Source organism: Phyllostomus discolor, chromosome 9 (genome assembly GCF_004126475.2).
Source record: "Phyllostomus discolor isolate MPI-MPIP mPhyDis1 chromosome 9, mPhyDis1.pri.v3, whole genome shotgun sequence".
In the NCBI taxonomy this organism is placed as follows: Eukaryota; Metazoa; Chordata; class Mammalia; order Chiroptera; family Phyllostomidae; genus Phyllostomus; species Phyllostomus discolor.
The window spans coordinates 22,190,665-22,205,960 of record NC_040911.2 but is presented as its reverse complement, the minus strand read 5'-3'; the positions used below and the strand labels follow the sequence as shown (position 1 = coordinate 22,205,960).

Here is a 15,296-nt window from a genome sequence, read left to right as displayed (position 1 = left end):
ATATGAACCTTGGAGAGCAGCCATACTTGGTACTACATGTCCTTGGAGGAAAAGACAGAAGCTAACAGATAAAATTGGCACTCACCTGGCGGAATTGTTCCAGGTCAATTTTGTTACCCACCAGCACCAGGGGAATTTCATAGGTGTGACGGACCTGAAAAATGAGCTCTTTAAACTTGGCAGCCTCCTGGAATGATTGGCGGTCGGTGACGGAGTAGCAGACTATGAATCCCTCCCCGCCTCGCATGTACTGCTCCCGCATGGCTGTGAACTCCGCCTGCAGGCGAAGAGCAAAACTGGGATTCAGCTGAAGAAAGTGAAGCCACCATGTAACGCCAGTAAAGTAACAGGTCAGAAGCAGACAAGTTTTAAGACTAAGAGTTTAGGTTAAAATTTTCTAAAATTATATTTGTAGGCTTTGCATACAGAAAAGCAGTAAGAGGTCTAAATATACCATTATGAAAACAATGTTTTAAATTGCTGAAAGTATTGAGCTTTAATCATAGAAGATTCAAGAGATTTGGTGATATATGTCAAATAACAGATGTACTAGTGTAATGTTGGCAATTATATATATCATATATACTTTTGATAGTTTTCTATTTAATGAATTAATTTTAGGAAGAGGAATCTAAATTTATAAACTCCACATATTAAAACCTATAAGAACTGTCCACTGGTATAGCTCAGTGGATTGAGTGCAGGCTGCAAACCAAAGGGTCAGCAGTTCGATTTCCAGCCAGGGCACACTCCTGACCTGTGGGACAAGTCCCTGGTAGGGGGCACACAAGAGGCAACCACACATTGATATTTGTCTCCCTCTCTTTCTTGTTCCCCTCCCCCTCTCTAAAATTAAATAAATAAAATCTTTAAAAAACTATAAGAACTAAGTTTCTCCTCAAAAATATGAAAACAAATTAGACTATTGATTATTCTTGTGAACGAAGAAACTTATTAGCATAGATAATCACAGACCCATTTATATGTTCAGGAATTCTTAGATTTGTCTCCTTGAGGTGCATAAACAGAGGGGTCATGGTCTATTTCTGCATTCTGCACATTCCTCCATCCTCTTCTATCTCTGCAGAGGACAGAATCACTTCCATGATGTACCAGTGTCTCAACCTGGAGACACTGTTGTATGAGATTTGCCTGTTGCATCCTCCCTGAACTACAATTTTCTGGCAACTGAAAATTCAATAGTAGATCTGAATTGCAATCTCAAAAGCTTCTCTCAGTCTGAAATATCTCTTTTCACTCACTATTATTCTTAATCTATTGTTAAAATCACAGGAGCTAATGAAGTTCATGCAATGGTAAACAGAAAATTTAGACTCTGGCTGTGGAATAAGCCGTGCTAAACAATGAAAGAAAACAAGAACATACTGTGATGTGGACAATTTGTGAGATAAACCAAAGGAAGGAAAATTCACATGAACGTAAACTGTGTCTGAACTATAAGGCAAAGGTGTGAATCCTTCAGGCAGCAAAGTGTTTATAAGAACTACTAAAATACTCTTTTCAGGGTAACTGTCTAAGCAAATGTTAATTTGATTTAACATGGCTTGACTTTGAAGGATGGGAACATTTACATAGATTGAGAAATTTTCAACAACTGGGATGCTTACAAGTCTATATAGAGTGGGTCCCTAGTTAGTGCGTGAATATTTTAAATCGTTTTCAATTAAAATGGAATGTGGAACAGGTGCAAACAGTTTCACTGGCTTCAACCAATCATTGTAAAGTTGTAAGAACTTGAACCCAGGGAGGAAAGGAGACTTAGCCATGGGTGGACAGACACCTATCCTAAAGCTGGTTTGAACAATTCACGTTCTCTGACTCTCACTATATTGATTGGTATTAATTTTTACTTTAACTTAATCCTAAGTTTTGCCATGTGAGGCAATGTACTGATATAGGAGAAACAAATCTACATGGTCTCAATTTTCTCCATCTCCAAATAATACCTGAGGCCCTTTACTGTCTGACAGTCTCTGATTTTGAAAACACTATTCCTCAGTCAGAATCTCCTGGCTGATATGGATCGACTAGAGAGTTATGGACTGAAATTGCTAAATGATGTTTCCCAAACTTATAATTAGTTTTCAAATAGAAATGATAGAATTGTCATAAAAAACCTGTAATATTTCTTAAAAATGTAAATAGGTTATATCAGCTGTATATGATTGAAACCATAATGAAAGTGCTACCTAAGGGAAATGGGAGAGATTTCTTTTACCACTCACAGTTCATTTTATTTGCAAATTATTTTAAGCATCAAAATTATTTTTAATAGTCTACTGAGTATTATTAAAAAATACACACTGCAAGATACTTAAGTGGTACAAAGTATATAAAGTTAATTTAATTTTCTTTCCATCTCAAACTTCCAGTTTCCCTTCCAAAATGCATGACAGTTAACAACTTCTTTATCCTTATGGTCTCTGCCCACACAAGCAGAGACATAGATAACATTATATACCTTTATATACATTTTTGCACTCAAATGGGAACATAATATATACAATTTTTACTTTTAACTAAGATTTGACAGCCCTTAAAGATCATTCCATACAAACATATAAGTATTATTATTTTTCATGAATGCGTAATTCCTTTTATGAGTGTACCATAATTTATTTAACTAGTTGCCTAGGAAGAGGTATTTAGATTTCCTCCATTTATTTCTATTACAAACAATGTTGCAATGTATATTCTTAAACATCCTTGTTGCACAAATTTATGTGTAGTTGAGAGGTACTACTACTAGATCAAAGAGAACGTACATTTTTACTTTTGAGAAATAGTGCCAGTCTCGACCACCAAAGACACTGTACCCATAACTCACCTTCCGAACAGTATATAAAAGTGTCCATTTTCCTTCATTCTCACAAATATCACATACAATTTTTCTACCTTTTATAAAATTTAGAGTAAAAAATAGCACCTTTCTTTCATCTGTATTTATGAGCCATACCATTTCCTATATTTATTATCCATTTACAAATTATCTTCAAGAAATGGATTTTAATTTGTAAGAAATGAAATAGCTGTTTCAATTTTTGAACTTTTTAAAATTTGGACTAGAGTTGTTTTTTTCTATGTCAGAATAAGGAAACAACAATAAAGCTGACTCCAAGAACCCACTGAGGAATGACTAATAAATTTGAAACACTCGAATAACACATTAAGAAAACAGGCAAAATACATGAAGGTAAAATTCACAGGGAACAACATGGGAAAAATGGATGAGTGAATTCCCAACCACGTTGGTTAACAAGACTCAAAGTCACATATGTGTTCTATTAAAAATAGATTTGTTGGGCTTTGCATCTGATCTGAATTGGAGTCTCCAGGTATGGGATTCCAGCATTAGTATTTTACAGGACTCCTTGTTGGATTTTGCTTTGCACCTGGATCTAGGGGTACATAACTCTGCATTATGCTCAAAAGCACTAAATCTGGGAGGCACAGTACATGACTTCTAAGTCTGTTACTTACTTACAGCATGCCCTGTAACAAATCACCTAACCCCTCAGCACCTCAATTTCCTCTTTTGTCAGAAGGGATTAGAACACGCACTTAACCCATCTTACAGGGCTGTAGAAAGGATCAAAGGAGAAAACCGATGTGAAAATGCTTTGATGAATTTTTAAAATACAATGCAAACTAATCCTATTATTATCTCTGGTACAAATCCTGTGGAATAGAACCTTACACTGGGAGAACAGGCATGAAATCCTCTTAGAGATGCATTAAATATGAATGTGGAAGTATTTCTCAGATATGCTTAATCAGAAATTATTAAACTTATTTTCAAATAGGAGACTCTTTCTACCAATATATATCTATATTATATATTATATAGAGAGAGAGATAATTAAGTTATCTCAATGAATGGGGAGGACACCTCATCTTAGCTGACCTTTTCCAAACCAACTCTCTTTTCATAGCATATATTTTGCTTTGTATAATGTGCATACTTTTTTGCCCAAATTTTTGAGGGAAAAATAAGGATGCACAATATACATGGGTATTACTAATTCCCATGTATAACACAAATTATACATGGGAATTAGCACTAAACCATGGGTGTGCATTATACACAGCAAAATACTGTCTGTGTGTGTATATACAAATACATATGCATATGTTACTTAAAAATGCATTGTAGTCTGGTGGGGCCCAGAGAATTGGGCAGAAACTCTGCACCTATGTATGAACTTAATAATGTGATACTGAAATTGTTTTCTAAAAACAATGCCATATTCAACATGTTGCTTCCATCTTTGTTCACCTAGGAATTGAAGATCCCTGTACTTTATGTTCTATGTATGCTGAATGCTAATGTCTTCTTCACTTGCTTCCTGCTATAAATGAAATTTGTCGGTTAATTCTTCAGGAACATTATTAGATACCATTTGTTATCCACACAGCAATGAAAAACCCTACAGATATAAACATTTCTAATATTTTCTAAGCTGTTTTGAGTACAATACAGCAGCTTGATCAGCTCCTTTTGATAGCTTCCTTGGATTAAAATGGTGTGAATTCTCTGAATTCTGAAAACACAAAGAATTTTTTGTTAATCTCATATCCCAGTTTCTTGATTATAAAAGTAAGTTTTTTGAGCAGATATTCAGAAACTTAGGAAATGAACCAGCTCCTCACTACATTCAACTAACACTATTAGGACATATAGATGCCTCACTATTTACAAAGTGTTAGAGCAGTACAGTCAGACCTGCCTTTCAACGACTTCCTCGCACAACACACACACACCATTGTCTATACAGGTTACCATATCTGCAATAATCACATCTCCACATCAAGTTTATCCCCCTAATGAGAAAAAAGGAAATTAAAAAAGTAAGCCAGTCATGCACCTAACACTATGCCCAGTGGTAAGCTACATTAAGTAATAAGAAAATTTTGGCCCTGCCCTGGTTGATGAAACTCAGCTGGACCAGGATAAAGCAGAGGAAGAGAAACCGAATACTCAACGAACCACAGGATTCAGAGAAGTGAGTGCAAGAGTAATTTACAGGAGGAAGGCAAAGAGGGCACGGGGGAGGAACTTGTATTTTATATGATGCTTTTTCTTAAATTTATTATTTGAAAAGAGCTTCTCAAACTCAACAGAACCCTACTTCCAAAGGATATGTATAGTCGCCATTACACAGCTTTCTATGATTGACATTCAGCCTTTGCATAGCATCTAGGGCCTGCATACCAGTCAACGGTTCAATTTCTGGGGTCTGTCAGAGGAGCAATGTGGTAGGTGTTGCTTTTGTTTACATGTTTTTAAGGAAGGAAGTATAAAAAAACCCAAAAATATTATGAAAGTGATGGAAGGGTGCATATTGCACATTTATTGCAATTGATGCAAAGTACAAAGATGGAAATGAGGGGGAGTGGTGGTTCTTCAGTCTTGATCTGATGTCTGAAGCTGGTTAAAAATGTTCCATTGAAATGGAAATGAACAAAGGGCTTTTATAAATGCTGATATCACATGGTCAAAAATTAACTCAAAAAGACAAAATATAACTTAAGACTTTATATTTTGTAGTTTAAAGAGGACATAACTATCTATCATTACACATTTGTCATCTGTCTTTCAATATTTGACACACTTGTACTTTTGGGAATGCATTAAATCATGGAATGCTGCCTAACTCATCAAATATTTATTGAGCACTTATGTGACAGGCATGTAAATAAAATGAGATATAAAACAGTACATACAATAAATATAAAAATAATACATACCTGTATAACATATATAATAAAACAAAATAATCTGTATAATAAAACAAAAATATGGACAAATATGGAAAAGCATAGAAAACATCAAAACCAAGATAAAGTGAAAACACAATTTCATCTGCAAACTTGACTCTCAACTTTCAGACAAGCAAAGCTACAATAGAAACACAATCAATTACTCCACTTCTGTGGTCAATAACAACAACACACTAATGGGTCAGGTGACACAAATCTCTCCCGGAGCATGGAGAGTTGAAAGCAATTTCTCTTATGGGGTTTTCAGATAAGGGACAATACTGTCAATATCAAAAGGATCTGCAGTATCAGATTTCTTAAGTCTAAGCCTCTAATTGCATTTTTCAATGTAAGTCTCACCAAACATTTCATAGACTTACTCCATGGCACTACTGCAGCAAGGCTCAAGTAAGATAACAGAATCATCGCTTTGTAGAAGATAGAAGAACAGCATGTTAAAATTGAGCATGTTTAATAGTGGTTAAAAAATCTTTACTTTAATGCTTGAAAATAAGGGCCCTTGATTCTGATGTGACATTGGACCCAGGGAGATTCAGGGTGCCTAGAATCTGTCTATAATGGCAATGACTCCCGTAAAGCTCTTACCACTATACAACTCAGAGTAAATGCTAAGGTTACAACGCAGGGCAGGCTACATAATTTGTAGGCCCAATGCAAAATGAAGATATGTGACTCTAGTTCAGAATTAAGAATTTCAAGACTGCAACAGCAGAACCTTAAACCAAGTTCATGGCCCTTCTGAGCACGGAGCTCTGAGCAATTGCACAAGTCGCAGACCCATGAAACCACCCCACTGACATGTATAAATAACTGCAAAAAGCAGCCAAGAGCATATGTGAGGAGAACTCCAAAGAAAGTCTCCCTCGGCGGGTCTCCCAAAGGAAGGGCCAATGGCAATTATGCTCAGATAGTAAGTCACTACTAAAGCTTCCTGACCCCAGGGAGGGACACACACTGGACCATGAAAGATATGTGAGGTGGTGTGAAGTGTGGTCTGGGGAGAAAGTGAGGGGCAGGTGGTAGGGGGCTGGCATGTATAATTCTTACAGGAAATGTTACAGAGAGAGACACGATGAGTATGGCATGTTCCTACCATCAAAATGATGTAATGCTCCCACGTTAGAGAGGGGAAAAATAAAAATCCAGAGATACTGAATGATGTGGGCATAGGTGGGCATAGTCCTGGAGCTACCAGCTAGGGAATCAGAGATATCCAAAGATATCTCTTCCTTCTGCCTCTCCAAAGAAGGAAGAGTCAACTTAATGTGACCTCGGGTTTTGTAGCTCTGGAGCCTGGAAAACAACGTAAGCCATAATAAAAATACATTGATTGGGAAAGTAAATACCTTAAAGGCCATTTTGTAAAGAGTTGCATTTGTCTCGAGTCGGCACTATAAACCTAAAAAGAACTTTCCATATGTAGCTGGAAATAGGGTTTATGCGAAAGAAGAACCTCCGAAAGGGGCAGGATTGAAGGCCACACTCAGGGGACAAGTCTTTTGAATTAATCATGGTGTCAGGAATTAGACTGTAGAGTTGATGAGTCTGGATTAGTTTTAGGGGATGGGGTTGTTTTTGCTATATTTTTGGGGGGTTCTAGAGCTTCATCCCATTGAGAGTATTTATCTATATTTGTCTATTTTATTTTTATTGGAGCTATTGGGATGACACTGGCTAATAAAGTTATGTTTCACGTATACAGTACTATAATTCAGCATCTGCACACTGCATTGTGTGTTCATCACCCCAAGCCAAGTCTCCTTCTGTCACCATTTATTTCTCCTATGTCCTCTTCTACCTGCCCCATCCTTTGAGAGTATATTTATCTGTTCAAAGGAGTTTTTATGGAAACAGTTTGTGACAGCTAACAGTGTTTTGGCAGCTATCTTGGTTTTGTTCCCTCTTTCCAAACAGGCTCAGTATTTAACGGTCCAGATGCATGCCCTTTTCACTCTTCCTCTGTATTGTAATGGATGTGCTTTGCCCTCCCTCCAATCACTAGACTCTCAGCTACCTGAGAGAAAGGCTCTTCAGCACTTCACACTGCAGACCTCGGGGGAGGTGCCTGGAGCACCACCCGAAAGATAGTTACATTATTATTTAATTAATTACTTAAGTTAAATGTTTTTAAGTAAAGCGACCATTCCCTGGATGATACACACTTTAAAGAGAGTAAGGTTTGAAGAATGGAGGATGGAGATAAAAGGAAAATGGAATTAAGTCTCTAAATTAAATGGATAAAGCTTTTAGTTATTTACTCATCCCGTACACAGAAGGCCAGGCCTGCTTACCTTTTATGTAAACATATATCCCACTAAAAATTTGCATTAATTAAAAAGCTACTTAATGTTTCTTATATAATTTTCTACCATCAACCCTTTGTCTTGCTCTAATAGGAGAAAAAAGGCGATTCTAACTGTCTCTGGGTGCATCCGATTTCTTTCCTGTGGAAGCCTGTGTGCCTTTTCCCATTCTGTTTGACTTGTACTTTCTCAGACTTGAAGTTTCATGACTGGCTCTGGTGGCACAAATCCACTAAAAGATATTTTCATCACAGCTGGTTTCCCGTTTATCCTGGAGGTCACTCATACTGTGAGCTGCTTTCCTGCTAATAAAACCTACAGAAATTCATCTGGGGGAAAGGCAGCGTAACTGTTGTGTTACAAAAGTATTCCATCCACCACATTTTAGTCATTCCCAATATGATACTGAAAGCATGATCACAGCAAAAATAGAGTGAATAAGAGAATTCATGGGCCAAATTGCATTTGCCAATTTATTTAGAGCACATGATACTATTATAATTCAAAAAATGATGTGTGAGATATGTGTGTGTATACAGGGTGGGGCAAAAGTAGGTTTACAGTTGTGGGTATGCAAAACAGCTTATTATTGTATTATTATTACATTATTTTCCATACAAACAGCTGAAGCTTACTTTTGCCCCACCCTATATATAAATATATGCATACATACAATCTATGTACACACACGTGTGTATGTATGTGTATATACATAATATACATACACACACACACAAATCTAAAAAGCCTTATTATCACACACAATAATTCACATTTCTACTGGCTGAATAGAAAAAATAAATCACTATTCATTGCTCCAAGTAAAATCCTAATCATCTTGTTTTACAATACTTAGAATAGTTTGTTGCCAGATAATCCTAAGACTTTAGAGATGTACTGAGAAGCCACTATGTCCTCACCATACGAATGAGGAAAAGACACACAAAGTGTTTGTCTGCCCTAATATCAAATTTAAAGTTGACAAAGATTCTTTCCTTCCATTTAGTTTCCCTGAACCTTTCGACTAGGTCTTGATGCCTGGATTACCATGTTTCTTTCTGCTTTGTCCAATGTTAGCAACAATTCTGCTAAACTGATGTAGCTAGAATCTCCCATCCCCCTTTCTTATCATCCTGGACATTTGATCAGGGTCTTCAACCTCTGCCTTCCTCCAGGTGATGTCTAATCACCTCCCTGCCTGCAGTAAAAATCCTCCCTTACCTCTCATGTTTCCTCCTCACAATTTTCCATCCCCCCATCCTCACCCTGCACTTATGTGATGAATTCCTACTGGTCCCTGCTGTATTTGGAATTAATCCTGGTTTTATACCGAGGTCTTCTTTTCTTATTGTAACAGTCCTGAATGAATATGTTTTACCACTTACACTGCTACGCAGCTCTGATTTTTAACAACCAGGCCTAGTTTACAGGGTCCGTGGCCCTTTGAAGTGCTGGATGTACCTCCCCCTCCAGCACAGTTCCCGTCTCCTGGGTGGCTGCTCTAACCCCAGGCTCTCTCTTCTCCAATCAATCCATCATTCATTTGTTTCCCTGTCCAAACAATCTTCTTTAAGCTCTACATCCATTATGCAGCTCTTCTGCCTTCAAAGGTCCAGTGGTTACCCATTTACTTTCACACCAAATCTATACTCATCTGCTTGATTTTAAGACCCTGTATAGTGTGTATAATGATATCATGCTGCATATCCAGCTTTATATTCAATTAATCCTGACTATGTACTCACTACTCTAATGGGGTCAGTTCTTTCACACTTAACTCATTTCAGTTGTCTCCTCTCACCATCATGCCTTCACACGCATTGTTCCTCTCAATTGAAATTTTTCTAGCTAATACAGAATTTAGTGATTATCCGCTGCAACTCTTATTCTGCAGATGAGAAAGTCAGGGCCCAGAAATGTAGTGTTGACCATCATTGTCTCATAGCTAATTAACACCCAGCCTTTCAGCCTTTTACATGGTTGGGAAGCTGCCTTTCCAGGACCAGTGTTACCCACAGTCTCCACAATCAGCTACACTTTTTCTTCTTTCGTGAACCTGTGACTAAAAACCCAGCCCTTACTGATAAATCTGTTGTTTGTAAGTGAGAAAAATATACACATCAAAAATGAGCAATTAATCATATTTTTTTAAAAAAGATTTTATCTATTTTTAGAGAGGGAAGGGAGGGAGAAAGAAAGAGAGAAACATCAATGTGTGGTTGCTGGGGGTCATGGCCTGCACCCCAGGCATGTACCCTGACTGGGAATCGAACCTGCGACATTTTGGTTCGCAGCTCACGCTCAATCCACTGAGCTATACCAGCCAGGGCTTCATACCTTTATTATATAATTAGCAATTAATTATATCTTTAATATTTGCATTAGATTTGAGTTATCAGGTAGATTTTAAATGTTCTGGGGTCAACACCAAGGCTTCAGTTATGTTTAAGGTTTCCATTGCCCAGTAGATTTTGGATATTTGACAACTTTGATTAAACTGTTGCATTTTAAATGGCCCTGGCCAGTGTGGCGCAGTTGGTTGAAGTGTTGGCCTGTAAACTGAAAGGTGGTGGGTTCGATTCCTGGTCAGGGTACATGCCCAGGTGGCAGGTTCTATCCCTGGTCAGTGCCTATATAAAAAGGCAATCAACTGATGTTTCTCTCACACATCCATATTTCTCTCTCCCTTCTTCTCTAAAAGCAATGAAAAATATCCTCAGGTAAGGATAAAAAATTTTAATGAAATAAACTGCTTCTGTTTAAATGGATAAATGCCAATTCTGATAACTAGTTATGCTTGCTCTACAGAGAATGTGTTTGTTCTAGAACAGAAATCATTAGAAAGCTTCCGACACCACAGAAGTTTGTGATGACATGCAAGACACATTTTCATCGACTTATCATTTTACCTCATGGAAACCCAAGTAACAAATCCTACCTGCAGTGTTTTATTACTGGATAATTTGGTCACCAACTTTATTTTCAAAAACCCTTAAAAACAAGCCTGCTTTGATATGCCGCGTCTATGTGGAGAGCACTCTATTATCTGAGTGATCCTAAAATTGTTTCATGCTACTTAGGCTTCAGAGGTGTCACAGACAAACCTGACAAAGGGGATGGTAAGAGCTTAGCTCTCCTGGCAATATGGTGGCAAGTTGGCTGGTATGTGTGGGTTCAGAGTTAAGTAGGAGAAAAAACATAAGTAGAAGGTATATTCTGGAGAACATCAAGTCCATCTGCAAAACTGACTTAGTTATAAATCAACCACAAAGTTTCCTGCTCTACATATCTCAGGGTTGGATCTACTTTGCTCAAATATACTGGGTTGGCCAAAAAGTTCATTTTAGTTTTTTCCATACAATGGCTCTAGTAGTGCTTAGTTGTCTTTAATTCATTCAAAATTATTTTGTTAGATTGTATTGTGACAGCTGTCATGTCAGCATGCATTTAAAAATTATCAAAGTTGGTGAATTTTTGTGCAGCTATTTTAATATTGAAGATGGAAGAAACTATGCAACATTTTCAGTGTATTATGCTTTATCATTTCAAGAAAAGTAAAAATGTAACTGAAACAAAAAATAAAAGGTTTGTGCAGTGTATGGAGAAGGTGCTGTGACTGATCAAATGTGTCAAAAGTGGTTTGTGACGATTCTTGGTACTATTGACATTTTGACCAAATAATTCTTTGCTGTGGGGCTGTCCTAGGCATTGGGAAGATGTTTAACAGCACCCTGGCCTCTACCCTCTGGAAGCCAATATTGTGAGACAGCCAATATACTCAAAATATCCAAATCAATAAAGTTATTGGTGGAAATGAAAAAAAAATGTGTCTCTAATAAAAAAACTAAACGGACTTTGACCTACCTAATAGATTGAACAGAAAAGAGGGTAAGACATGGAGAGAATATTTCAGGGAGTTACAGAAATTTAAGTAGATAAAAATATATTGGAGAAAAAATAAAAGCTAACAATCACAGCAGTCAAAGAACCCAGGAAATAGTCATTGTGACTCTTCACAGAGGTATGGATAAGTAAAATCCTTCAGGAGGCCGGCAATTGGCCAAGGCTATTCGAGAGGCAATCGTAGGTTAGGACAATGTCTTCAGAGTTCTCTGCCTCTGACAGAGGCTGGAGGAGGTTGTCTTGTGTTAACAAAACCTCAGCATCAGGCACAGTGTAGGTAAGTAGAAGGGTGTTTAAATGCGAATCTCTAAGACATTTCAAGAGTTTAGTATTTAATACAGAGGTCATGATTGAAAGAAGGAAAAGGTAAAACAAACATGCAGAAAACCTAATGGTACTGGTTTGGCCAAAATGTCTAGTTTTTTCTATAAAAGAAGACACACATCTTCTCATTTTCACCAACAACTTTATTGATTTGGTATTTTAAGTATGTCAGCTATCTCCCCCTATTGGCTTCTAGAGGGCAGAGGCCAGGGTGCTGTTAAACATCTTCCAATGCCTAGGACAGCCCCACAGCAAAGAATTATTTGGTCAAAATGTCAATAGTATCAAGAATTTTCACAAACCACTTTTGACATGTTTGATCAGTCACAGTACCTTTTCCATGCTCTGCACCTTTTTATTTTATTTTTTATTTTTTGCATTTCAGTTGCATTTCTACCTTTCTGGAAATGATAAAGCATAATACACTGAAAATGTTGCATAGTTTCTTCCATCTTCAATATTAAAATAGCTGCACAAAAATTCACCAATTTTGGTTAATTTTTTTAATGCATGCTGATATGACAGCTGTCACAATACGATCTAACAAAATAGTTTCAAATGAGTTAAAGACAACTAAGCACTACTAGAGCCATTGTATGGAAAAAACTAACATGAACTTTTTGGCCAACCCAATAGAAATGCCAGTCCCAGAGATACTTGCAATGAGACTTGCATATTTGTAAAATCATGAGATTTCTGTCCAAGGTAAGACATAGCATAAAATAAGTCTCTCACCTAATTTTCATAATTTAGTACAGATTAACACCTTTGGGAGGTATTTTCAGAGTCTGCAAACCATTCCTTTGTCTCTACTAAAAATACCATTTAGAGAGCAGATTGACAGCTGTAGGAAGCAGGGTGGGGCTAGCTAGGAGGTTGGAAGGATTAAGCAAAAAAGGGAAAAAAACCCTCATGGATATGGGCAACACCATGGTGACTGCTGGGGGTGGTGGGTAGGGAAGGCGGAGGCCGATGAAGGGGAGATAAACGGGTGAGGAACAGAGACTTGACTTGGGGTGGTGAACATACAACACACTGCACAGGTGATGTGTTATAGAATTGTGCACCTGAAACCTGTATAATTTTGTTAACTAGTGTCATCCCAATAAATTCAACAAAAAAATGGGAAAATACCATTTTTTGAAGCTGCTTAATGAAGACTTGAAAGATGATCAAGTTTCCAATTTAAAACTCACTTGAAGAGATAGTTTGCGTCTACAAAAAGCAAACCATCTACTTTAGTGTACAAATTTAGCATTATTAGCTGAAGGATGATCCAAATATGGAAACTATGCTATTTTATAGTTGGGCAAAAAAAATCAGGTAATTAACCAACTCAGATTAAAGATTATTAGCAAAACCCATGATAGATTATTTGCTTGAAGGAGATGAAATAAAACAACTGATAACAGAAATTTTGTAACAGAATCAAGTCGTTTAGGACATGAAGTAGAAAATACTGCAAAATTACAACTAGTGAGGGCCTGAGAGGGGGTATTGAGCAGGGGCCTCTGTAGCCTGAATCCCTGGGTTTGAATTCTGATTCTGTCCCTTTATCGCTCCGCGGTACTCATTTTTTCACCTGCACAATGGGGTTAATAAGATTGCCTTCCTGGTAAAGTTGTTGTGAGGACCAAATAAATTAATACGACTAAAGCTTTGAAGATTTCTATTTATGAAGCACTTCCCAGCATCCCCAGGACATATGAAGATCCAAATATACCTTGGCTATTATTAATATTGCTTGTCCTACTAGGTCTGTTTCTCTGCTTAATCCAAGATAGAGCTATTATCTCTATTTGTCATAAATGGTCATGAATGGGATGTAGAATTTGCAATTGGGACGTGCCTCTTTTAACCACTTCTTTTAGGCTGCCAGTTACAAATGAATCTAAAGCCACAGATAATTTTCTTACAAATGCAACTATAAAAAATTAAAATGTTTATTAATTTTTGAGAGACAGGAAGGGAGAGAGAGAGAACAACATCGATGTGAGAGAGAAACATTGATTGGTTTCCTCCCACACATGCCACGACATTGGATGCAACCTAGGCACGTGCCCTGACTGGGAATCAAACCCCCAACCTTTTGGTAAAGGGACAATGCTCAACCCAATGAGTCATATCAACATGGGCTACAAAAGCAATTTTTAATTATCCATTAAATTATTTACTAATGCTTAATCCAGTGTTACTGCTAAATACCTGTTTTAAGTTTAAAATTTTTGCTTTATTTCATATTGATTCCCAATGCTTGTTCTTTATTTCAGGGAAAAGCACTTTTATAATATTTTTAATCTACTGAAGCGGTTATTAATTTCCAAAAACTGAACTACAACTTAGATTACAAACACAATTGCCACTTCCAACACTATGCTACAAAAACAATGTGACTTTTGATCGCTCCTGGCACATCATATAATTTGAGAAAAAATAAAAATACTTCAGTTTTTAATGTTCTGTAAGTGCAATAATTGGACCATAATGACTAGAAGCCAGAAGGATTCGCTTCGGAGGATCTCATATAAGTCCGCGGCAATTTGCATTAATCTGACCATTCTCCTATTGTTTGTCTACCTGAATGAAGGTTTTCTAGATGTAAATCCTATAGATTAACACACAGAGAAAAATCCAACACTAGTGCTTTAACGTGTGTGCAAGCTAGTGTAACTGAGCTGAATGACAATGGCTCAAGAAAGATACATTTTAATGCCCTCTGCACTTGCTTATGCGGTTCCTATGCTTCAAATTACCCTTTCATTCAAGGTTCATTCTAAATGTTGCAGGTCACACTTGTCAAGCTTCTATTCAAAACAGAAATAAATGTTTTCTTAGATTTTCAAAGCCTCACATGTTTTTACATATATGCTTATGTATGGGTGTACCCATATATGTACATATACATGCAATACATATATACAGTACATTGTCTTTCATATAGTACAACATATCTTACTCACATAC

The 15,296-nt window shown here is 37.0% G+C and overlaps 1 protein-coding gene across 1 annotated transcript in view; it reads right to left on the bottom strand.

The window, feature by feature from the left end:
* Positions 1-15,296, bottom strand: part of RIT2 (Ras like without CAAX 2) — a 288,645-nt gene that overhangs the window by 141,715 nt on the left and 131,634 nt on the right. The window contains exon 4 of the mRNA XM_028524669.2: positions 86-277. Coding sequence (XP_028380470.1) covers positions 86-277 — 192 coding nt within the window. The remainder of the gene's footprint in view (positions 1-85; positions 278-15,296) is intronic.